General features: G+C 36.9%; 3 protein-coding genes across 4 annotated transcripts in view; 1 reads left to right on the top strand and 2 right to left on the bottom strand.

The window, feature by feature from the left end:
- LOC121428452 (transcriptional protein SWT1-like) overlaps positions 1 to 26,645 on the bottom strand; it is a 49,447-nt gene that overhangs the window by 5,501 nt on the left and 17,301 nt on the right. For both annotated transcript variants that reach the window (XM_041625063.1, XM_041625064.1), the window contains 6 exons: positions 10,316 to 10,404; positions 8,910 to 9,096; positions 6,344 to 6,636; positions 5,576 to 5,670; positions 3,321 to 3,383; positions 1,505 to 1,599 (listed from right to left, as the gene is read on the bottom strand). In XM_041625063.1, the coding sequence (XP_041480997.1) occupies positions 1,505 to 1,599; positions 3,321 to 3,383; positions 5,576 to 5,670; positions 6,344 to 6,636; positions 8,910 to 9,096; positions 10,316 to 10,404 (822 nt within the window). The remainder of the gene's footprint in view (positions 1 to 1,504; positions 1,600 to 3,320; positions 3,384 to 5,575; positions 5,671 to 6,343; positions 6,637 to 8,909; positions 9,097 to 10,315; positions 10,405 to 26,645) is intronic.
- On the top strand, positions 10,458 to 14,420 carry LOC121428454. Its single transcript, XM_041625066.1, has 3 exons — positions 10,458 to 11,105; positions 11,799 to 12,047; positions 12,569 to 14,420. Exons 1-3 carry the CDS (start codon positions 10,759 to 10,761, stop codon positions 12,738 to 12,740), a joined length of 768 nt encoding a protein of 255 aa, XP_041481000.1. The 5' UTR covers positions 10,458 to 10,758; the 3' UTR covers positions 12,741 to 14,420.
- Positions 17,557 to 25,223, bottom strand: LOC121428453. Its single transcript, XM_041625065.1, has 10 exons — positions 24,351 to 25,223; positions 23,628 to 23,738; positions 23,024 to 23,102; positions 22,576 to 22,786; positions 21,627 to 22,167; positions 20,947 to 21,127; positions 20,316 to 20,564; positions 19,920 to 20,091; positions 19,504 to 19,652; positions 17,557 to 18,826 (listed from the first exon to the last, which is right to left on the bottom strand). The coding sequence occupies exons 1-10, from the start codon at positions 25,002 to 25,004 to the stop codon at positions 18,651 to 18,653; spliced, it is 2,523 nt and encodes an 840-aa protein (XP_041480999.1). The 5' UTR covers positions 25,005 to 25,223; the 3' UTR covers positions 17,557 to 18,650.

Here is a 26,645-nt window from a genome sequence, read left to right as displayed (position 1 = left end):
ATTGTTATTTTTATTGCCATATACCATTATAACAAGTGGAATGCCTCTGGCCGTCTCACCTGCATCACGCGGTTCAATATAGCAGCAGTACTGACTTTGAATACTACTCTAACTCGCATAAGATGTTCAGTGATACATGGTTACTCTTATGTCCACTTTTTATGAACTAGACTAATAAACTTACAGAGATATGATGGTTATTCAACAAAAAACCCCAACATGGCCAAAGTTCATTGACCTTACATGACCTTTGACCTTGATCATGTGACCTGAAACTTGAACAGGATGTTCAGTGATACTTGATTACTCTTATGTACAAGTTTCATGAATCAGATCCATAAACTTTCAAAGTTATGATGGCAATTCAACAGATACACCCAATTCGGCCAAAGTTCATTGACCTTTGACATTGGTCATGTGACCTGAAACGCGCACAGGATGTTCAGTGATACTTGATTACTCTAATGTCCAAGTTTAATGAACTAGACCAATAAACTTTCAAAGTTATGATGGTAATTCAACAGATACCCCCGATTCGGCCAAAGTTCATTGACCCTAAATGACCTTTGACCTTAATCATGAGACCCGAAACTTGCACAAAATTTTCAGTGATGCTTGATTACTATTATGTCCAAGTTTAATGAATCACATCCATAAAATTTCAAAGTTATGATGGGAATTCAACAGATATCCCCAATTCGGCCAAAGTTCATTGACCCTAAATGACCTTTGACCTAGGTCATGTGATGTGAAACTCATGCAGGATGTTCAGTGATACTTGATTAACCTTATGTCCAAGTTTCATGAACTAGGTCCATATATTTCCTAAGTTATGACATTTCAAAAACTTAACCTCAGGTTAAGATTTCGATGTTGATTCCTCCAACATGGTCTAAGTTCATTGACCCTAAATGACCTTTGACCTTGGTCATGTGACACGAAACTCTAATAGGATGTTCATTAATACTTGATTAACCTTATGGCCAAGTTTTATTAACTAGGTCCATATACTTTCTAAGTTATGACGTCATTTCAAAAACTTAACCTCAGGTTAAGATTTGATGTTGACGCCGCCGCCGCCGCCGCCGTCAGAAAAGCGGCGCCTATAGTCTCACTTTGCTTCGCAGGTGAGACAAAAATGAACAGTATTATTAACATTATTTTAAGTGTTTTATCACTATCATTACTACTTCTACATATGCATATACACTACCATCATCATCATCTCCACCACCATCACCACCACCATATCACCATCTTCATCATCATCATCATCAGAACCACCACCACCACCATCATCACCACCACCACCACAGTCATCACTACCATCATCATCACCACCACCACCACATCATCTTCATCTCCACCACCATATAATCATCAATCATCAACACAGTCATTACTACCATCATCATCACCACCACCACATCATCATCATCATCACCACCACCATCACCATGATCATCATCTACATTATTATCATTTATTACGGTATAAGACTCACCATCATCTCGAACATTTTTCACAATAGCAATAAGACGATCCACTTCATCTGCATTTCGCCGCCCGAGCAGTAGTCCAAAAACAGCTACATAATGTCTATGGAAAAGGTACCAAAGATTCACTCAGGTGTCAAAGATGTGATTATCCATTGAGAAATTGCAATAAAATTGTAAATACTCAGTCACGCTAGATGAACAGTCCCGCCACAGAAACCCACTCCAAAACCAGTCAATAGTATGTCAATAGGTGTTTCCAGACAGCCTTGGTCACTAGATAATCCATTAAATCACCAGAAATTGTTCAGGCATTAAAAGCTCAAGCATCTGCTTATATTGTCATACCACTGCATGTCTGCAACCTTGGTATAATCAGTTATGTAAATGGTCATAATTATACATAATTATTATGTAAAATTTAATGTATTCAATTTTGTGATGGTCACACTATGTACATTGTCATGACATGCAGAAACGAATACATAAATAAATAAATAAATAAATAAATAAATACCTGATAATTATTTTCCACATTCAGACCTACCCGAATCACACACTTTTGGGGAAGTTCTCGAGGTATCGAGCATGCGCAGTATGGTCAGATAAGCAGGCAGGACGCGAGATTTAAAAACGAAAGCTGAGCAGCCACCAAAAGTGCCGCGCTGGGGTAACGGTTCCCATAATTTGCTTTGACACTGCCAATAAAACTGCATCCATGGAAAAATCCAAATGAAAATTCTCATAAATTCGACAAGTACCTACTATTTAGCGGGTATTTTCTCTTGGGGATATTATGTATAATTTGCTTTCACACTGCCAAAATTACTTGGTATTTTCTGATCAGGGTAAATTTCCCGAGGAGAAAATACCTGCAACTGACGAACTTTGAGGCGGCCTAAATCACCTATTGGTAAATTATGTAATAGTTTCTGTCAGTCTGAAGTAGGTTTCATTTGAGCAATGTTTTACTGCTAATGCATACATACCAGAGCTGCCAACCTGAACAAGAACATTTCAGTATTTCAAGGCTGAAAATCAGTATTCTGGCGAGAAAATCAGTATTTTCAAAGAAATACCACAGGACAACACATAAAAATGAAACTTGAGAAATCAGTATTTTACATGAAACTATCAGTATTCTTCTCATTTTTCAGTACTAAATACGGAAAATCAGTACTACTTGGCAGCTCTGACATACACTGCACGCACGCATCTAGACCTTGCACGATGGTCACTGCATGCGATGGAACCGAAAATTGAGTGGCAATAACCTCTTCATTTTGCGTGTACTCAAAGCTAATTCATGAAGTGTTATGACCCTGTGGGCTGAAAAGATCAGTGAAACACAAAAGCTCCATCAAAGCTGGTGATGAATGATGGGGGAAACTACGCGTTATCGCATGACTGACTTCTGGCCTATTCTATCGCAAGATTCCTAGTGTGCAGAATATAAAACAAAATTCCTATCGTCAGTTTTGGGTCGGTTTCGGCCAAGGTATGGGGGCTAGTCTGCAGGTAAAGACCCCCACTAAACCTTGGGACAAGCCTAATACATGTACACAGCTTGTAAGGAGGCTACCATAGACTGCATATTCAGACCGCTTTTCTCAAACAAAGAGATTTGCTCAGCAAGCTAGCCATTGAATGAATTTTTCTGATGTATTTCCCGTGTACACAGAAATTATGACCAGAGTGTAGTTCACAATTTACATTCCGATTCAATTCATTAACCTTAAATGTTTTTTAGTGTACATAGCTAAAATATTCCTCAAACAGTAACAGTAGTTACTGAAAATAGAAATAAATGAAAATGGCACCTACTTCTTAATACATTGCAGAGCATCTATTAAAGACCAAGGGGGTTTCTTGTGTACAATATCTAACCTGGAATAAAACCATTAACAAAAGAAAATACATTAAAATTCCAGAATAAAACTCATGAATTATCCTCGTAACTAGCAGTCACTCGCAGTAAGCTCTTCAGAGCTTAACTCGGTTGAAAAAGGTGTGTGACAATTTGCAAGGTGTAAAGGACAATCACGGACGTAGTTTATGGTACATCATGTGGTGAGTCCAAGTAGAAGAACAAAGAAAAAAGGATACAGCAGAGTAGGAAATAAATTTCCTTTTCAGGGCCAACTTTTTTTCAAAATTGGGGCAACTGCAGACTTTTGGGGGCTCAACCCTATTTCTTTCATTTCAAGGGCTTCTTTTAATCTTAGGGGCAACAAGAAAGCAAGCAGTAAATGCATCTTGAATATTGTTGATGACAGATCTTGAGGTGATTGTAAAAAGAATGGTCGCCCCTAAGCGTGCATTTAGGGGGGATTTTAGGAGCGATTTGCGATGTCACGAGGGCAAAATCGCCTGTCACCGTCATGTATTACCAACACTGGGACAGAGGTAGAAGTGAATAATAATACATGTAATAATGCAATTCTTGTGTAGCGCATATCACATTATGTCATAACGTCCCTATGCGCTTCCAAAGGACTTCAATGTTATTACCCTGGCTTTAGCCCCACAGCCTTTTACAGCGCGGTAGCATTTCAAGGATTAAATTCCTGCCAGGTACCCATTTATCTCACCTGGGTTGAGTGCAGCACAATGTGGATGAATTTCTTGCTGAATGAAATGATGCCATGGCTGGGATTCAAACCCACAACCCTCTGTTTCGAAGTAAGAAGACTAATCCACTGGACCATGCTCCAAGTGGAGGCAAGAAAGTGGGAGGTTGGAACGTATATCACATTCTTTTCTGAAATGAGTGTAGTCCTTTTTGAAGCAGATACGAACCAATAGCGCCATCTCGAGTCCTCAACTACTCATACATGGCCAGTTTCCTTACCCATAATGCTAGTGTACATGTAGTCTAGTAATATAGACCCACTTGAATGATAACATGCTATTAACTACTCAATACATTTATCCTGCAATAATTAATGTTCAAAATAGAAAAACAATTACTTTTCCTCTCAAAACAATTTAGTTTCTCTATACAAATACAGTTATAGGTCAATTTCTTGTCTTTACTATTGGTAGATATCTGAAAACGTACATTTTAAGACTATGTATTTATAAAACACAGTCAATGAGAGACCACACACAGTTCATTTTCCCTTTAAGGACTGTAAACAAGAAAAGTTCAGAGGCTCAATTAGTTGAAGAGGCAAGAGAAGGTTTGTTTGAGTTGGCGAGTGAATCGATCTGTAGAGAAGGAGAAAAGAATCCATGTTTTGGGCATTTTGAGGGGCCCATCTTCAAGAGAAAAGAACACTCCAACTTCCACTTTCTGACCTCTCCATGTCACTTCTAGCTCTATCCACTTTCTTTCGTCCTTCTAGAAACTCACCACATGGTCTACTGCAAACCCTTTTCCGCTATCATCCATACCCCTATGCAAACCTTCAAACATCAAAATGTTGAACATTATGGCCCGTATTCTGACGTTGGGTTTAACTTAGACCATGGTCTAACTCTGTGCTAAAAATTATGAATAGCCAAAAGTGTCAAATTTTTTTATTGCCTTGTACGTTTTCTCATGTTTACTGTGCTCTTTTCTGATTCTTCGATGGTGAAGACAATTATTATATACTTCCTAGACAATTACGAATGATTTGAGAGCCAAAATGAGCTGAAATATTATATCTCTACTGCTAGTGATTTGTGTCACAATTGGCTTTCCATACTTAAACCACAGCTGTAAACCCAAGTTTATATTAAACCTGACTTCAGAATACAAGCCTATGGCCCGTATTTTGATAGCAGGTTTAACTTAAACTCAGGTTTAAAGTTGTGGTTTAAGTATGGACTGCCAATTGTGACATAAATCACTAACAGTAGAGATATCATACTTAAGCTCATTGGCTCTCAAATCATTCATAATTGTTTAGGAAGTATAAATAGATGATTGTCTTCACTATCGATGAATCAAGAAAGCACGGTAAACATAAGAAACATACAACTCCCTAAACATTCTGATATTTATGGCTTCCCATACTTAAACCACAACTTTAAACCTGAGTTAAACCCGACTTCAGAATACAGGCCTATGAAAACAAAGATAATTTCCTTACCAGTGATTAGTGTAGCTCTCCATCATCTCATGCCTCAATATGATAACCAACATAAGCTTTAAAAATCCCATCAGGTCTTTGGTGTAGTCTTTCTCCTAGGCAAAAAACAAAACAAAAAAATTCAGTTAGATTCACATATCATAAAGCAGGAATTAATCATATTTTGATATTTTGGGGGCATAGCCACATTTCTACAGAACACATAATAATATCAACGCATAAATTGGAAAAACTATCATATTTGGCTTATACCTAGTGCAATATCAATCCACGATCGTTCAAAGAGCTCCACAATAATTATCATCACCCATTCACTGGATTCATAGCTCGTTAGCAGCCTGTTAGGCGCACACTTGCGAAGCCAACCACGATGACGGTTGATTCCTACCGGTACCCCATTAGCACCTGGGTGAGAGTGGCAAAGTGTGGATTGACGCTTTGCCAAAGGGTGCTAGGCCATGGTGAGATTCGAACCACCACATCACCACTCGTAATCGTGCTTTTGCCTGCGCAGCTCCCAAATTATGGAATGATTTGCCATATGTATTTAGATCCTCTCCATCAGAAGAAATGTTCGAACTTAGACTAAAAACCTTTTTAACTAATCCCCAAACATTTTTCCCCCTCTCCTAAATGTTATCAAGCATTTCATAAGCTCTTAATTACGGCACAGAAGAATATATGCACATAGTTTTTGCACTATACAAATATAATATATATATTATTATCATTGTTATTATTATCACTAAAGCTGGTAATAGCCATTACCTTCTTCTTCCTCTCTGTGACTGACTCTGAGCTCAGTTGCTTGCATGATTTCTCCTTTTTCAATTCCAAATTGGTTTCTGCTGATCTAACAGGGCCAGTACATGTTGACAGTTTTTTCACCTCGTTTTCTCCAATTTGAATATTTGATTTAGTCTCCACATCAGTCCTTTGTTTTGGTGAAGACGTCTTGCGACTGTTGGTAATACTCTGATGTTTCATTACAGTAGGCGTGCTTCTCTTCCCATCACTTTCCTGAGTTGGCCATGATACTATTCTCCTTTCACTGTCTTTACCTGCAGTGTTGTTGCATATAAATTGTAAAACATAAAATAAAGATTTAATATCAATGAAACCACTTGAGTCCTTCAGAAAAAAAATCATCTCAATTTGTCCCTCTCGACCCAGGTAAGCGAGTAGCTGGTAGGAAGAAATTCCAGAATGCTTGAGGATATAATTTTCAGACCACTGACCTACTGACCTCCCATACAGCATGATCTTATTTCCAAAGCTGATCTAAAGCGGGATAAACAGGTTGGTGAGATGCTGAGAAAACCAAATGGTAAGCTCTACATGCTGAGGGTTTTGAAACACCACGGCGTACCAGCGAGAGATCTTCTGACAGTCTGCAATAGCTTTGTAAGACCGACACTGGAGTATGCTGTACCAGTGTGGAATGCTGGTCTTACAAAAGATCAGGTTAGAAGGATTGAGAGCATCCATAAAAAGAGCCATGAAGATCATAATGGGCTCTCATTAATCTACCTATGACAGTGCTCTTATAAACTATTATCACCCGTATCAGACATCTGAGCTGGTCATTTACAAAACCGTATTGCCCTACATTTTCTGAATATCGGGAAGGGTAGGTATATTGTTTGTATTTTCCTCGGTCTCAGTGCGCGTATTTACTTTGCATGCAGAGACGAAGCAAAATATACCTTTGTATATTCCCTGGTCTCACATGCGGGAATTTGTGGATGCGTATAAAGAGATACGCTTCATAAGGATCCGCCCACCAACAATATACGTCATAATAAAGACAACGCTGAATCCGAGCGCTTGCAAGTACGTCATAATGGTAAAGTGCAGAGCCTAGACCGATATTAACATGACACAACAGAACTCTATTTTTAAAAGAAATATCCCCATTATCATGATTTTTGCTCTAGATATCTGATTTGGATGATATAAAAATATTGACTGGCTCTTCTTTCGGGGAACATCAAATATATTGCCCTTAAATGACCCATATTGCCCTCGTCTAAAGACTCGGGCCAATATGATTCATTTGCTGGCAATATATTTGATGTTCCCCTCAAGGCCAGTCAATATTATATAATGGTATGGCTACCCTGGCTGTTCGATGTGCAAACTGTGCAAACACTTTGCAACTAAACTGGACTATAAATCCCGATTCAGCCACCTCTTTCCAACTGCCCCCGAAAGATATTGCCTTTCCTAAGAAGATGAATATAACTTTTCACTTCCCTGATTTAGATTCGGAGGGGAGATTAAGTGCTATTTGGTCTTTTTCACCAATAGCACTTCAGCTTCCCTCCGAATCTATATTTATCCCTCAGGAAAAAACATGTATATTCCCTCGGGTTGTACGCTTCAAAATATAACTATGTTGTCAGGGAAGTGAAAAGTTATATTCAACTTCTTAGGAAGGGCAATATCTGTATTATAGTCCAAATAGCCAATTAATACAATGAAGTAAAAAAAATAAATAAATAATCAAGCATACATGTCATCACTTTTCAATATAAGAAAGTGGTTTAACAACCCAAAAGCTGTAAAAACACACACACACACCTAGCGATTGAGTATGGGCTGAATCTTATGATTAATCACAAATACTAATCAATGCCATCAATAATAGAAGCCACCTTCACAGAAAATTGCTACATGTATTAAAGGTTCATGTACATGTAGAGCTGCTAACCTACAAAGTAAAGAAAATAGTTGCAGCAAACAATTATTTAATGAGAAAGTATCAAATCAAGTTTAATTGTCAACAAATTATCATATATCTCTAACTGGTACATTAATGTAAACTTATCTTTGTGAAATCATGAAATCTTAGCTCAAAACCAATAATTCTGATGATCACTAACACAGAAAAGCATATGTGGGACAGTGTATTAATATTGCTAGGAAAAATACCCGACATTTGATGGAATTCTGTGCATATTTTGCTAATTTCTCATTTGGCACATATCCTTAATTTATTTATACAATCACTAGGATGGTAATTTTATTGGTTTCAGCTCAAACTCATTTTGAGATCATTACCGCAACTGGTATTTATCTTTCATTGTGAAAAAAATACTATTGCTATTACTTTCTATCCTAGTTTCATCATTTCTTTTTCTTTTAACTTTTGAAAATCATACCAAAAATCATCATTCGTACAACTTCTAAAAATCCTATATCGAGGGGGAATAATCCTATCAAATGTCACTTTCCCCTTAAAACTCCTACAAACGGCCAGCTCTGTTTACGCAATCGGCCCAGATAGAAGAACGTTCTGGGCCTCAGCAGACGGCTACTCTACAAACCCCACCTGTGCTGCTTTGGAATGGTCCGGAACCCTTGAATTCTATGGGAGAAATACAGGCAATGGCCCCTTCTGGAGAAGATCTCCCAGAGGAAGGTTGATCCTTGGTAGGAGAGGATACCTCATTGTCGTCGGACGAGATGGAGAGCCGGGCGTGGCTATTCGCCTGTTTACTGATCTCATTCCTGAAGTCCTGACAGAGAGGAAAGAATGTAAATAAGAACAAATAAATATCCTGATGAAGCACATTACTGCGACATTGATGCTTTCAAGGTCTTCTGGAGAGGCATGTACATGTATGCAGATGTAATCACCACAAACAACAATGTTTTTACTTGTACACATGTATGCATGCACACTACAAGAATAAACCTTGAAATATGTTGAAATGTGTGAATATATATGAATATATGGCGGCTTGTCATTGTTCAAAACCCACCTTCACCCGACAAAAGAAATTATAGATATGTTATGTGAAAACCTACAGGAAATTATAGATATGTTATGTGAAAACCTACACAGACACACATTTTATGCATTGATCTTCATTCCCTTGAATTTGCACTTAAACTCACTCAGCCTATTAAACACCACTTTATCTACATAATTCAATGAACTATTAATTAAATATCCATTCATCAAAGTTCAAAAATAATTTTTGGAAATAATATAATGTGGGCCTTAGAATAAATGATAGTTACAATGTAGACCAGGGGACCATAACACAAAGATTAGCAATCAATCACTAATGAACCAACCAATCAAGATCATTGTTACACGCGAATTTGGTTCAAAATGCTGACCAGTAACCAATCAGAAGTGTTCTTTCGTATTTGCTATTCATCGCAAAGTTTTGTGACACGGGGACCAAGTGATGAATGAGACCAAATTTGAGAGTAGACCAGGGCCCCGTCTCACAAAGAGTTAGCACTGATCAAATCAATCATAACTCTATGGAAATCCAGAGCTGCCAACCTGAACAAAAACATTACAGTATTTTCAAGGCTGAAAATCAGTATTTTGGTGAGGAAATTGGTATTTTCACAGGAATACCATAGGACAACACATAAACTGAAACTTAAGAAATCAGTATTTTGCATGAAACCATCAGTATTCTTCTCTACTTTCAGTACTAAATACGGAAAATCAGTACTCCTTGGCAGCTCTGGAATTCATCAGTCTACAGGTACAGTGTAATTTGCAAAATTACCATTGTAAACAAAGGAGAGCACACCAAATTATCAAGAAATCAATTAATGTACATGTATGGATATACATTCATATCTAGAAAACTTTTTGAACAAACATGCATTTTAGATGTTGCTAGCCATCCATAGTTGTGATTGATCGGATCAATTGCAACTCTTTGAAAGATGGGCCCCAGGTGGATATAACTCACGACGACAGCTTACCTTGTCTCCCGAAGATGGCACACCACTGAACGATGCCTTCAAGCAAAGATTCTTATCATTACTTAGCAACACCACCAGGTTTCCTGGATCTAGTATAAAGAAAAAAATTGTAAATTTGTTTAAAGTAGAAGTATATAGATTATGAAACTTGCTTTGTTATATATCAATGGAAAGGTTATGATATGGGGATAACCGTTATGTGCTTTGTTTTAATTGAAAAAAAATTGTAGGGCGGAAATCGCCAATTAAAAAGTGCTAAAATGCCAATCTGAAATATGCCTCGAATCCGCCTCTGAAAAGGATTAATTTTGATGACGTGTATGCCTGGACAAGGGATGTGATTGGCCATCCCAGCATATCCCACATCAAGCTTCAGTCGCGTGCAAAACCTATTGTAAAGCCTACGTTTTCTGCTCACTGTCGCCGACTACATCGATAACGAAATGGAAGAAAACCAAGAAGTTTATTTGGATTTGGAGTTTGAAATTGACGATTTTGAAGGAGAGACTGATGATGAAGATTCCAGCTCGAGTGAAGAAGAAAGCGATGTGGATGAAGGTGAAGTAGGAGAATACGCCGGTAATGGTGGGTCGGATGGCTCTGACTCTGACGCTGCGGTTGGTTACGGAGCTAGAGCTGAGCATGCTGCCGCCGCTCTGGCGTACCAGCATGAACCACTTCCTCCCGTCAGAGAATTCGATGACGCGGAACATGAACAAAACATTGGAGATGCGAGGCCAAGGGGCAACCTAGATCATACAAGGCTTGATCCCAACAGCACTGATATTTGGTATGTACACTTCTACTGTGACAGATATGCTGATCATCTGTACATGATAATAAAACTTTGTTTGATGTAGGCCTAGAAAAAAAATGTGGGATCTTCAAAGTTCAATTTGAAAATGAATTTTGAAATTTGACGTGAGTCTGACTCATGACATGTAGTCTAGATTTACTGATCCGAGTGACAGATACATGTAGACCCAACCATCATGACAAAGACTGAGCTGAAATACGTGACTTTTGTCAACTCATAACACACTGTCAAACAATTCAATATTGATAATTGAGATTTATTAACTTCATATCACATGCATGCGTTACGCGTTAGTGATGCCCACCAATTAAAACTGAAGCGTGAAAACTAATTACATGTAAATCGGATCTTGCCAAGTTGTCTTTGCACTTTGGCATAACAGTTTCATAGGTATTTCCCAACTGCTCCTTGTAATTTTTTTTTGAGAACTAGAGTGTTCATTTTATCAGAGTTTTTACAAGAAAATGAAAAATAGGAATTTCTAGACTGCCGCAAGTTATTTCTATTTTTAGTTTGGATTTGCCCCATTTTCTGTGTTGTATTTTACCCATAACACATTTTTCTGCGGTGAAATACCTGTTGATTTTGAAATGAAATCTACATGTAGATATGTATTGATGAATGCATTTTTCTTTTAATTTCCATCAAATTTATATTTACATGTAGGTGCCGATGCGGAGGATTTTGTCGGGTTCTTCCGTCATTTTCTGTGGGAGACTGCATCTGCTGTCGGGAGATAGAAGAAGTAAGATTTGAAGCGGATTTTCATGATGACCTACATGTAGGCCTCTGCATAACTCAGGTCCCTTCCTTTGATGCAGCAATTTTGGACCCGGTGTCCCTGTTCATTGCCTGGCAGCACTTTACTGAGAGGTGGAGACGACAAGCTCGATCATTTGCAGCGAGGAATAATGAGTAAGTACATGCAATTTCTGAGATTGGATACCCATACACATAATGACAATACATTGAGGTGAGGCAGGCCATGAAATGGTCTGGGTTTGTTATGCAAACAAGGCAGCTCAGTCTTGCGACTACCAACTCGCCTACATTTTTTGGAATTAGAGTGTGTATTTATTTGCATATGAAATACTTATAATCCATCAGAATTCACATGGTAGTCCATAATGAGTCAAACTCATTCTCGTGTTGAAAGGGGCTTATTATACCTTGGTCAAATTTGCTCTACAATAGCCGTACGACGAGTTGATAACTGCAATTTTTATTTATTTTTTACGTAACACTTGTAGCTACATATAGGTGATGTGTATAAAAATTGATATAACAGTCATTTTTCGACTTACCATTGTGGCCACTGTAGAGCAAATGTGACTGAGGTATCCAAGTATTCCATCTAGTCTTTGTTTATGAGGTATGGTTTTAATAGAGATGTATGCATTTAGTTACCACAATTTTTATTTTCTTTTTTTTTACAGGAAGTACAGATACGTGGCATATCGCCAATTCGTCCGCTGGTGTTGGGGCATCCTCGGAAAAGATATTAGAGTACAGCTGCCAGCCTGCGTTCAATCCAGGATCAAGACAGCATATCCTGATGGTGCTGGTCATTATAAAGGGACAGTTCTTCGACAGCTTGATATGAACTAAACTCGGAGATGCCTTTTCATTCAGCATATTTTCGACAGATAAATATGAACGAAACTCAAATGTATACCACCTGATTGAGGCTTCAATTTTCTGTGAGATGCCTTATTATATGCAATATTTTTTTATTGTTCAGTTGATGTGGTTATTGATTTCCTCACTCCAAAGGAAAAGAACGATAAAGTCCAAAACAGTTTCAATTTCTTTGACTTTGGTAGGGGTACATGATTAGTAGCAAAAATTTTTGGAAGCCTTCTAATGTTTAAAAAATTAATTAGTCATTGCCCCCCCCCCCCCCCCCCCCCGATAAAAAATATCCTCATTTGATTAAAGTATAGGAAAAATTCAGAATTTCATTTGTTGATGATGTGTACCGGTCAAAACCAAATAGGATAGCAAAATGATGGCATTTTACTAGAGAAAAACTGAAGTTTTTTTTATTCTTTTCACTGGAGTCCTTGATGGAATAGTGTGCCAAGGGGAATGTTATTGCAAGTCGATGGGCTTGCATTTAGAATATTTTCTTGATTTCCAACTCTACAAATTCAATTGTTTTACAACTTGCATAGATTTCACAGACAATACACGTACAATGTACTTGGTTTATCTTCAAATGGGTGAATCTTATAGCGTTAGGTATTTTAGCCATGTTACTGCCTTCAGTGTATTTGATGCCACTTTCTATATCTACAAATGTATTCACATTCAGACTGTACATGTATGTAACACACTTTCCAGATAGCACTCTTTTTCAATTAAAGCCAACCAAATAAGCTCAAACATGTTCAAGGGCTATTAATGTCCAATCCATCTCGGCAATAAATAATTTCAGTGTCTGTATTTTGTACTATAGAAATTAACTCATTTTCTGGAAAGGAAAAAAAAAATTGATATCTTCCATGTTCAAATACATGTAATAACTGCTGTGTCCCGTGAACTTTTATTTGAATAACTTCACACAATTTTGGCTGGTGAATAAACACTATTAGTTTATTCTCTCAGCTCACTAGTTTGACTTTTTATGCCAACATTTCAGCTGACAAGCAAATGCCTATTACTTCCATGGTCATGGATTGAAATTTATAATTTTATTTTTCAAAATTAAGGTCTTCTGTTATCATGTTGTCTATAGATATAAGAGGAAGTTCCACACTGACAGTATTGTATTTTTTTGGGGGGGGGGGGAGTGGGAGTCAAGACTATCTCAAGTTGGCATTTCTTGTATTTATTGAATCACCTTGATAACGAAGAGTAACTTGACTTTGAAAGTTTCCTTCATCCAATTCATTGTGCTCTTTTCTACTCATCTGCCTGATTAACTTTATACAGGCAAATGTCAAACAATGATAATCATGTACACTTGTAGTGATTGTTTAACTTCCAAGACCATACATGTACATTTACCATATACTTTGTAGGAAAGTTAATGAATGTGATGTTACCCCTTGATAAATTTATAAAGCAAACTCCATCACACCTAAATTGCATTATTGGTTGTGACAGGTTAGTTTAGAATTAGAATTGATTTTAACGATGCACATGCCGGCTGTTACATGTATGCAAATAAGACGAATGATGATCACCCACTTATAGCATATCTTCTTTTTGTCATGTGACTAAAGGTTTATTCCTCTCTGAATCATTTAAAACATTTTCTGGTTCAATCAGGAGGATCCTCTTAAAGTTGAATTAAAAAACAATGAAAAAAAAAGAAATAGTGAAGAATTTACATCCTGAATTGTCAGAAAGCAAAACTCTGACATTCGATTTTGATAAAATGTTCTGTCAATCCAATTTTACTTTTTTTAATTAATTAATTTGAACATTTGTTTAGTGACAACCTTAAGAAACAGAGAATGGTGAATTCTTTTGTTCTGTCTTTTATGTACAGTAAAACATGTATTCATAAGATACCTGAATCTAGCTTCAAGGAAAATGCATCACTTAACACAATATCTTATTTAAAAAAGTAGTGTGAAATGTGATTCACGTCATTGTGAATTCATTATGTGAATCGTAAATTGTTTGAACCTGATGAGAAAAAGATTGTGCGTTCATTGAAATTCACACGCTATTGAAATTGTGCCTAACATTTTTCTGAATATCCTTCAGTGATGCATTGTCCTAAAAAAATCAAGGCCATTTCATATCAAGCTTAATTAAGATATTATGTCAATTTTATACTATTCTCTATCTGTTATTTTTATTGATAATCACAAACAAATTAACAAGCATGTGATCAACTTTAAACATCAGGAAGAGTATGGAACCTATAGTTGTCACTTTATATATTGTGTGCTAGAATTCCTTGAGGGTTCCTGCCCCATTATTGTATGTTTGCTTCTACATGTACTTCATGCTAAAATAAAACATAGAATGTAAACTTAAAAACACAACATAACAATTCATTTCATTGCAAAGCGAAATGTATTTACAAAGTCACATCTTGTATATAATTTTCTAAACATGCATGATCCGTTTATGAGAAAAACAAATAAGTCTAGTAAGTGGCATTTTTTTTCATTCTACATAGATCACCAGATATCTTGCTATTTATTTATTTAAGTTTCGTGTACACTGTAAAGTAATATCAGAACATTCATGTTAATAAACTTGTTGCAGGAATCAAGCATTGTGCATCATTGGTCATTTTCCAGTCACATGTAAATGAAGCTTGGTGCAATAAATAATCGGTTTGGGTAAAGAAATTAAACTTCACAACTTATTGCAGAAAGGTTCTACACACAGACATGTGTTCTTAGCTTTCTTTTCAATCTGTCACTTAAGTTCAAACGTATGTCTTGATTATCAGTTTTGGTACAGGTGAACTACATTCGGCAGCAAAGTCTATCTGGATATCATATAATTTTGACTTGACTAAAATGTAGAAATATTTACCACATATTGGCAAATTGTAATGGAAATTGCTGAATAAAAATATATGGGTGATTCCACGGGGTTGGGGCAATTTTTGTGACATACGACAACTACAAATTCATGTTTTTCAAACCAGGCAAATATATTCCAATAATGGCATGAGCAAAAAAATGGTGTCCCATCCAGTATTACATGTATTTCTCAAAGACCATGGCATATTGCAATTTGACTCATGAAAATTTCTTTCCCATGTAAAAACAATATTTGATGTCCATGTAACAGTGGTCGATTTTTGTATGCCTGTTGCTTCAAATTTATAAAATATTTCCATATTTAATGTGTATTCCTGAGAAAAGAGAACAATTTCTTATTGATGGCTCAAAAGTTAACCACATCTAAATTGATCTTTATGGTGAAATGCGAAGGTGGATACCTCCGTTACATGGACATTGCATGCAAACTTTGCCCCAACCCCATGGAATGACCCATATAATATATAAAAAATATCTATTGCCCCTTATCAAGAAAATTGGTTTGCAATAGAGATGGCATGATGTTATACCATCAGTATACAACTTACCTTTCATGAAAAGGCTGCAATTCAATGGCTTGCAATTTTTAACACTAACCAAAAATGCAATACAACGGAGTATGCAACATCATCTGCTCTCTAATTGCATAAATGCCATAACTTTTCAGTGACATGGTTGTAAAATTTTTATTCAATTTTATCCAATCAACTCGATAAAACAATAAAATATTGTTACTAATAGTCCCCCGATAAAAGCTTGCTTATATCTTTGTAATATTTTATATCTATATGTTGAAATCTTAAAAAGAAATAACCTAACCCTATCTAGGCCGGGGTATTTTGGGAGTTCATATGGCCGGGGGGGGGGGGGTCTCCCAGGTCCCCCCCCCATCATCTCGGCCATCGAAAATTGGCACGATCGCGCCGAAAATTGGCACGCGGGTTGCCTGGGACAAAATCTACTAGGTTGTCTCGTAATTTATTTCATCCGAATCGCTATTAAGTGATAATGCTAATTTATGCGCAATTAGTATGCGAAATCATACTTTTTCCTCGAACTCCCTAAATAAAGCTCCAAATTTACTAATTTTTGGTATAGAAACTCTTTGTGGTGTTCTTAGCAAGTGTACATGAAAAAAAACTGCGATATCAAATAATTTTCTTATGTATTTTATTTTTGCAATTTCTTATGTATTTCTTTGTTTATTGACCTTTTGTTTTTCATTGTTTTTTCAATAAAATTTATTGGGGACTCTTCTGTGATCATAAAAAGCATAAAATAAATACATTTAAACCAGCAAAACTAAAAATAATCATACATTTATGAATTTTGGTTGAAAACACAATTTGCATTGAATTTGTACACGAAATCACGTTTTTGAGCAATTTTTGGTCTGACATGCACTTACACAACAATGTTACGTAATTTCGGAACCACGTACCCAGGTGACTTAAAGTTGCGGAAGACTTGAAAGTACATGTAAAAAGTCAGCGAGCGGCGCGGTCAAAAAATTTTGCACAGCGAAAATATTGCGTGATTTGTTGAGGGGGGCTTCCGAGGCCCCCCCCCCGGCCTAGATAGGGTTAACTTACACTTACTGCATACATGTACAGAACACCAGGGCCCTTGGATTTTTTTATCTACTTACTGGGGGTGCTGATATGAATTTGAAAAGCTTAAACAAAAAAGTTTTCACTACAAAATAAAGGTCATTTCAGTCTCGATAGATTGGAAAGCCCCCCCCCCCCAAAAAAAAATTAAAGTTTTACTACAAAATGAAGGTTACTTCGGGACCATTTCCAATTTTTTTCACACCTTCCAGAATTTCAGGGGGTGCTGCCTATGGAGAATGACGCAGCACTCCCATGAATATCCTGGGGGCTTCAGTCCCGTTTCCCAGGGCCATGTCACAATAACTTGGGACAGTACTATACACAAAGAGATGTTAAACAAGTGTGATTTAATATGCATTCAACTTATAAAATGAGAATAAGTATTTGCCGGAGGGAGTCAAATATATTGCTGTACACACGCGTGACCCAAAAAACAGGTGTAAAGGGGTGTTTTTTCAGTTTTGGATGCGGGATGCGCATGCACTCCTGGGTATCAAAAACACCGATTTAAAAAAATGGGTACTTTTTAAAGACTGGTCAATCCAGGGGTCAAACGTATTAAGGGTATGTTCTTTCCCCAAGCTTTTCCCGGGGTAATATTCTGGCGACTTGTACAGGGGCCAAAATGAGTAAATAAATCCTCGCAAAAAAATTGTCTAGGGGTTTATTTTGCACACACAATTTGCAGCAAATAGATACGTGTCCAAACTAATTATAACAAATCAATGTTCAGCTTGTAGCTGCTGAATAAATTCTGGTTGGTTGAAACAATGTCTCACTGCAAATGGCATTGACTTCAACCTCACTTCGTTTGAGTGCTGCACAATGTGGGCAAATCTCAATCTGTTAATAGTACAGCAGGATATTTGTACCCCAAAATGGTTTCTCATTCCGACTTGTGTAAAACATGATCTTGCATCAAAATGTTTGAAATGATGCCATAGTAGATGGATAATTTTATAACTATCTCTTTGTAATCAAAGCTTTGTTATCATTGGAAGCATATTCCAAATATATTTCATACATTTAGGTACATCAGCACAAAATTATAATACCATGAGAAAATACACAATCATCAAAATTTACTGGATTTCTTCAGGTCATAAGAATGCAGTAAAACTAATGAAATGTAAAAGTTAAAGGCACAAAATGTTAAGTTGTCATTTCAATGAAGTCTGGGTTATTGTTTCCAAAATAAATTCATGTGATTTGAGGCATAGTTCACTCCAAAAAAATATCACTAGATGATGTATCTTGATTATTTGATATCATTAGACACTTGCATCTGACATGATCTGGACGTTGTCAAGTATAGCAAAACTTTATATCTTTATGAGATGGCATTTCATTGCCTGAATGTAGCTCTTCTATGGATGACTACGATAAGGTATCTATTGCTTTGCAAATCGTCGATGGGCCTCTAACTGCCTGACAGCTTCTGCTTTATCTGGGTGTTGGAACTCGGAGCACAAAGCAGGTTTTCCTTGAAGCTCTGCCATCTGAGGACGTAACTTCTGCTTCCTTGACACTAGCTGAATGGTTTCTTCCATAAGTTCTTCAACATAATCTTTAAAAAAATAAATATAAAGAAGAACATATTTGCAATGATTATGGGAAATGTAATCCCAGATAAACAAATACTAATACTGTGAAAACAGGGAAAATCAACAGTAAAAAAGGAAAGTTTGAATTACAAAATTTCAATACAACTTCGTGAAAAGATTAATCTACTTAATTATGACGAATGTATGGTTTTCCCTTTGGACAGTTATATTAGATGTGTAAATAAAAATGCATCAGAAGTAAATCTTTTTATTCTAATTAATGTGCTCACAGCCTGATAAGGTTTTAAAAAAAATTGGGTTGGTTAGTCTGTGGTAAGTTCACATAAGAAAATACAAATGAAAAGTCAACAAAAATAACTCACAAAATTCTTATTAATTTGATTTTCATGATGGAGACCCTTTTTAAATTTATGGATAATTTTACAGACAACACTGATCCGAAGAAGCCTGAGTGAATTGAACTACACCGAGTTACATAACAAAAGCATCCTTTTTTAAACTTTGCAATCTTGTATATTTCCTGTTTTTTCTTCCTCTTTCTTTCACTTCTCGAGAAATCATGAATCAAAAGGGGGCTGTTGTCTTATTCCCCTGTCATGTGCTTTGCTGAAGCCAATATTTATTCCAAATGCTTGAATTCTACCCCTTCTGCACCTGTCATTAATATAATACAACTTACTGAATGTGCATGTTGTCAACACTCTTGATACAGTGTGTCCTCCTGCCTTGGCCTTTGGAAAGGTGATCTTGTACATCGGCATTCCATCTGTAGTGAGCGCTTGGGTTCGATCAGCATTCTCATTCCAATGCATTTGTGCAAGGTAGAGTCTGACAAATGTCAAGAAAGCAAAATGTAGTAATTAGGATCATTGATAATAGAGTAGAATAACTTGAAAATACACAAACATAAACATGTAATAATTGAAAAAAATATAAAACACAATCATTCTTTATGGTGTCATTTTACAATCTTTGTTATTGCTACAATAAATGAATTTGAAATGCCTTACAAATTCACAATGCTATCAACATGCTGTCCCAGTAACAGCAACAAGCAGTAAAGCTCTTTATTTTTTAGCATACTAAATATCTTACCGGCATAGCATTCCACTATGTGAGAATGCCAACATTTTGGGACACCAATATAGAAGCACACTATGGAAGGCCTCCACGGAACTTGTCTGCTCAAGAGGAGACATCTTCTTCATGTCGTTCAGGAACCTTGTCTTCATTACCTCTTGCATCAACTTCTCATAGACTTTAGTCCCTGAATAAAAACACAAAAGAGCATGCTTTTAGTAAAAATATGAAAATACATCCAACGGATGTGACCGCTCTCTCTGGAAAATACTAATACATGCAATCAAATAAACCAAACCTGAATCTACTAGACTAATAGCATAGCTTGCATTTACTTTATGCAATATTCAACAAACACAACACCCCCCCCCCCCCAAACACATGTGATGATGAGAACACAATATATTTCACCTTCTTTCATCCACTCTCGTTGTGGATAGTCTTCACTATGTTCACACTTGGGGAAAATAGCACTGTGTTCTTCATGGATGTTCCTGATGTGGTTCTCAATGGATCGGAACTTTGCTACCATCAGTTCTCCATCTCCGTCCGGAGTTGACATCGCACTCCAGTAGACATGGTTCACGATTGCTGGTTTCCACTTCCCTGCAAGTTCACAGTCTTTCAGCTTGGCCACAACTAGGATCTTCTTCTGAATGCCTGGGAAATAATGATAACAATAAAATAAGTACAAGTAAACTCATGTTTATTACCCTTATGTTTCCAAAATGAATACTGGAGTTTATAGAAGTATTTACATGTAAATTAAGAGCTAAGTATAGTCAATCGCAACATTTCATCTTACTGTTTTAAAAGTGGTTGACAGCCTCCTCTGATAACCAGTTCAAAGAGAATTAATGTTCTAGAGACCCCCCCCCAGAAAAAAAGGAGCTGTGTGTGTGTGTACCACCTGAAACCACAAGGAAAAGGTGCCATATCAAATGACAATCGGATCAGATTCTCACATTTGGCTGTTGGTTATCATAAGTTTCTATATTTATTTCAAATTTGCCCTTGCCGTACAATAAAAAATAATACTTACCCTTAGCAATATGCCAGACATCATATCGGTGGTCAATCTCAGGATAATTTTCACGAATCCACTTTGCGACTTGGGCATGTCTGTCAGTAATTAAGGTGCCAAGACCCTTGCTATACAAGTTGGCCAAACCTCTGGAGAGTCCCTCTTTTTCCATGGCATTACTACTTTTTACCTCATTGGACTGTAATAAAATAAAGTAACATAAGATTTTAAACCTGCTTCCATTCTTTCGTACTTCTAAAGTCTTAGAATGTTGAAAACAATGGTGAAAAAAAGACTTGAAAACCTTAAGAAATATGCAATGAAAATATTCATCTCTGGCCCCTTTTTTGATACTTCATCAATCAATTGAAAGACTATTGAAAGTTGCTTTTTATAACAATCTATATTGAGTCATTATCAAACAAATAATATCAAATATATCAAACAGGAAAACTCAATTCCCAAGTCAAGTCCATGTTTTCTCCTCTTTTTTAAATTGCTAATTAAACTCCTTTTTAATTTAATTTCATTACCCCCTCCTAATATCGTTTCTTTGCAATTTTGTTTTAACTGTCCCAACATTAAAACTGTCCAAGTTACAACCCCTGTAATGAAAGAAACTATTACCTTTATAACATCAATTTGATTGTTGATTTCTTGTCATTATCATGATTATTATAACAAGGTCTTACTCTCACCTGAACTAGTTGGACATCAATCACCTTCTTCGTCTTCATGTCCATGAATGTGTAGCTGCCAAATTTGGCACTGTGGCCTGGGGAGTCAGAGCGGCCGTCTCCGCCTATGATCAGCTTCTCACCCGGCTTTATTCTGTTGAGCAGCTGATGTTGTTGGCGCTGTGCCACTCTTATTATAGAAGGTTGGAGGTACTCCTTCTGATGATCCAAGAATGTTTGATTAGAAATCACCTTTAAGTTCATATGATTCAGAACTCTTAACACCTTTGTTGGGCTTGCCCCTCCATACAAAATGGCAGCAGAAAGCAGCAGGTTTCCTGCCATTACATTTCCAACTTTAGGTTGGCTGTACCAATCGTAGACATGGCTACATCGCTGGCATGTGGCAATTATTTTCAGCTGCGATCCATAACACTTTGGACGTACTTTCTGAATATCCACAGACTGTGACAAACAATTCCTACAGACTTGGAAGAGGGCAAGAAGCTGGGTTTCGAAAACTATATACTTAGACTCCTCCCAAATGTTTGTAGGTTGATCTCTGTATAAAAAGATATTTTTAAAAGAGACAATGATTCCATGTGAAATTTACAAAACTAGTGACAGTGTTTTTTAAAGTAATTTGATGGTAAATATTCTTTGAACAACTCTCATGAAGTTTAAATGGTAAAGAAAATTAAGTCATTATTCCAGACTGTTCAGTGTGAAAAAATAAAAATAATTTAATTTGACAAAGAAAATAAAAAATTAAGTTATAATATTGCAACTTTTATTCACGACTTTCTCTCTTACTTTTCCTTCGTCTAATTCTCGGGTTGAAAAGCACGCTCTACAAAAAAAATCTTGGCTCTGCTGTAACACAATAGAAAATTGACAGCTTGTACTTTGCAGAAATAGAGTTGATCAATTATGACAAATCATTCTAGTTTATTGATGCCATTCTACTCACACATCTTGAACTTCCTCATCTGGACTGTCAAGAGGGTCGTAAGTCGGATCTTTCCTTTCATCATCACCAAAAACATCATCGTCATCATCATCATGGTCATCTTCCTCTTGCTGTTCTGTCATAGGTTTGCTTTCGGTTGTCTGTGATGCAGCGTCACAATACTGAACTAATGATGCAGTATCAGGCTTGCTATAGATATTCACTTGTGTTCCTGAAAATAGAATCACACAATATATAAAAATCGATAATTAAAGGCAGATTCTTCCTTCTTTGTTTTTTGTTGCTTTTGGTCTTGCTTGATCAATCCTAGTTCAGAGACAGACCTGACTGCTATGGTGCATGTTTTGGAAATGTTATTACAACAATTACATGTACATTTTATAGCTATGAATGGAAGGATAAATTTTACTTTCACTAAATAATTTGGCAAAGCAGATAATGAGCTCACCTCTAGAAGAAGTCTTTGGCTTCACCTGTACTTTGCAAGATCGCTGTCCTTTTCCGATTCCTACTCTATGATGTACCATCTAAGAAAACATAAATATTTACTTTGAATATTGGAGTACACAGATTAAAATAATACAAGGGGAGGTATGAGTTATAACAAGTGAATGCCCCCCCCCTCCCTTACATATATTCAGATATCAATGGCAACTTGAATTGGGGTGGCAGGTGGGCCGTATTCCTTTCAAAATAATAAAAAAATTTCTGAAATGTTTTGAATAAAATACAATGTAAACTTTTTGAAGTTTAAAATCATAGGTGGCGGGGGGGATATGATACTTATATGGGACCCGTCCCCCCAAAAAAATTGTGGTGGGGGCACGGTCCCCCCTAAATTTTGTTTAGATATCCTTTTTCTTTGACAAGCTTGTCAAATTTTTTACCTGTGTCCATCCAAAAATTTCAGGTGGACCCCCCCCTAAAGTTTTTGGCTTATGCCGCCAATTTGTAAAATAGGCATAACAATAAAAACATGGGTGATCTTTTAGGCAACAGAAATTTTTTTTTAAATCTGAAAAAGTATTGATAGAAAAATGTTTTCGATTTACCTTTACAGAACACTGCTCTCCTTTTGACCGGTCCAAAATGTCTCTCTCCATTTCTTTTCTTTTCTCCTCATCTACCTTTTCTTCATACTCCGTACATATTGCATGGATTTCCTAAAAAAAAACCCAAGGCATTACATGCAGGTAACCTTCAGCAATAAAAATTAGTATTTATCTGAATTGAGAAAAAAATATGATATCATATAAATATATGTAGGCAAACATGTATCATTTCACACTACGAATCTAGGGATTTGTGAGAAACCGTTTGAATTGATGTAGTCTACATGCATATTTATACAGTCACAAAAACTCCTGTTGGCCAAAATCCAACACATCAACCCGCTCCTCAGAAAATAAAATTTTGGTAAAATTAATACAATAATTATCACAAGAGGGGAGGGGCCTGGCCTGGGTAGGGAGATGATCTTGCCTAAAACTTGATCTTGTTTAAAACTTTTTGTTTTAGTAAAAGCACTTGAGAACAGACGAGGGTCCTCAAAACGGGTGAATGAATTAATCTTCTTGTTGAATAACAACATGCATGTCATAACCTTTCCAAGATTTTTATCCCACATTCACCATGTTCTGCATCCTCAATTTTGGCCAAAGAATACAATTAATTTCTATTATCAATTACAGATCCAATAAATAAAACTGAGACTACAAGTTACATTGTGGATATTCTAAATCAGATTTTCTTCTGTTTTAGTGTTTGATCCTTACCTTTCTCCTCACAAGGGCAGACATCTTCCTCTTCCCACCACCAGTGGCAAGACTCTTAGTCTGTCTCATGCCACTGCCAGCATCAAGCTCTGGCTCTTCTTCAGCAAGGCCATGGATGTGGACTTCTGATATACTAGATGCACCTTGATCTGCTTGTGATGGTGGCGATGTCGAACTCGTTGGAGCCTCCCCACCATGCCCACCCAAGGGCGAGGCACAGATTGCTCCCGACTGTTGCATTGTTGGGGCAGGCACAAACCACTTGGGTGGGAAAGGGTGCTCAGCAACGATGACAGTGGGGAAAGCATCCTTTTTCAGGTTGGGTGATTTTTTTCTAATTCCGTGTTTGTACATTTGCACTTCAGTGTATACGTAGTCCGCTTCCACAAAATGGCCACTGCATAAGTTAATATGTTTATACGATTTGGCTTCAAACTTGCGTTTACGTTTGATGAACTCGATCCAGGACTTTTGGGTGCCGGTGAATCTCTCTCCTGGCTCTACTGGCATACTCCCTGGCATCCTATGTACAAAAAACCCATCAAAGATGGTGTTGCTGCATCCTCCTGCATTGCAGCGAGAGCCACATTTTCTTTTCTTCCGTGGCCCAGGCCCAGGCTCGCTGTTGCCGGCTGTCGACGACGGCACATCCATACTCGAATCGTGATAACTTCTCAGTTATAATATAGCCTTTAGCGTTAGTTTAGAAGATAGCTAGCCTACGGCTACGTACCAAATAAAAGCAACCCTCGGCTCAGGTCGTCACATGCACTAGACTATCTTGCATTGAAATGCAGCATGTACTGTACGCTGCACTGCTGCTCAGGTGAGCTGAGTGAGTGCCTGAACTAAAAAAAAAATCAAGTCCACGACGTCACGTCCAGGCAGACTAAGAAATCGGCTTCGCATGTACTTACAAAGAAGTGAAACTCTGTATATAGGCCTAACAAAAATATGTCCGTAACAATGAATTATTTAAGCATCAAAATCAACTCAGAGTCACGATCATCACGAGCAGCGTGTAAGAGCAGACGATAAGCAACGACGGTATTGTGAAACATGTGGAATAGAGATGCACTCGTTCTGTCAGATTGAATATTGATCTCCTTATGCTGACAAAATTACGAATTTGAGGATTTCGTTATTCATAAAAAAATATGTGATTACATAAAAATAATTTTTATATTATAAATAACACCTTAAATAATATTTTTTTTTAGATAAATTAAAATAAGAAAGAAAATATCAACCCCAACATGCGCAGTTCGATATTGAGATGTAAACAAACCAGCTCGATGGGGCCGAGCGAGCTAGCTGCGCTGCACGTGCAACTAGCCGGCTTTGTGCACAAATGTTGTGAAAACATTTCTCAGCTCCGTCACGGTGCCCCATATCGCCCCCATCGTATAATGAAGGACCACAATAAGGTAGAATTCGATTTCAATTCATCCATCCTCTAATAATATTACTTCATACATCTATTGTAGAGGTATAACTGCCTAACTTTTTCGTAAAGCTACTGGAAAGTGTAAAAATATCCAAATTTGCCGAGCATTGCCATGGCCTTGCTCATTTGGCATTGCACTGCAGTGAGTGAGTGTGCCTCGGGAAGAAAATGTAGTCTAGAATATTTAGATTTATTCAGAGATTTTATCTCAAAAGAATTGTATCCTGACTCAAGTGGATCTATCTTGTTTTCTTCATAATGTTATTTCGCAGTAAATGTTATCCTATTTCCATTCGCTTGACCACATAAATGTAAGTCAATGTAGGAGTAAAGTTGCAATACACACACAGAGTCAATATCCACACAGTCACAGGGACAACACCAGTACCGAAAGTGACGTCATCAAATATCACCAATTTCGCGGACGTAATTCCGTGATTCCGAGCATTCAGAGAGAGAACTATAAAAGTATCGATTATCGGACTTTCATCGGGTTCCATGATAAATGAAGTACACTATCATGTTCTCCTGATTTTCAGCTTTAATTTCATATATAATTCGCCATTTTTGTAATTTTCAATACATTTCTCCTTTAAATTAGTCTTAAAATATGCCTGATGTGGTAAGGATCTAAAAATTGAGTTTGGACAGAATCCATCTGTAATAAGCACCCAATATTAAAGTTACAATCATTATTATTATTATAAAATGATCATCAAAGTGTTTATACATGTATAAATATAAAAAAAAAATATGTGCCAAATTGTTCTGTCTGAAAATGTGTAATTGCTGAGATATTTGCAGATAAAAGCATGGTTTTCCAGTCTTTTGTTGGGTCTTTTCCCAAG

The sequence above is a fragment of the Lytechinus variegatus genome, chromosome 15 (assembly GCF_018143015.1).
Source record: "Lytechinus variegatus isolate NC3 chromosome 15, Lvar_3.0, whole genome shotgun sequence".
Taxonomy (NCBI): Eukaryota; Metazoa; Echinodermata; class Echinoidea; order Temnopleuroida; family Toxopneustidae; genus Lytechinus; species Lytechinus variegatus.
This window is presented reverse-complemented; position numbering and strand designations above follow the sequence as displayed.

Bases quoted from the DNA above. Each gene is read 5' to 3' on its own strand.
- LOC121428454 (XM_041625066.1), top strand. From the start codon at position 10,759: ATGGAAGAAAACCAAGAAGTTTATTTGGATTTGGAGTTTGAAATTGAC. The intron at 11,106-11,798 runs GTATGTACACTT...ATTTACATGTAG, and splicing joins CCCAACAGCACTGATATTTG to GTGCCGATGCGGAGGATTTT. The intron at 12,048-12,568 runs GTAAGTACATGC...TTTTTTTTACAG, and splicing joins TTTGCAGCGAGGAATAATGA to GAAGTACAGATACGTGGCAT.
- LOC121428453 (XM_041625065.1), bottom strand. From the start codon at position 25,004: ATGGATGTGCCGTCGTCGACAGCCGGCAACAGCGAGCCTGGGCCTGGG. The intron at 19,653-19,919 runs GTAAGATATTTA...GACATTTGTCAG, and splicing joins CATAGTGGAATGCTATGCCG to ACTCTACCTTGCACAAATGC. The intron at 18,827-19,503 runs GTAAGTTGTATT...ATTTTTTTAAAG, and splicing joins GTTGACAACATGCACATTCA to ATTATGTTGAAGAACTTATG.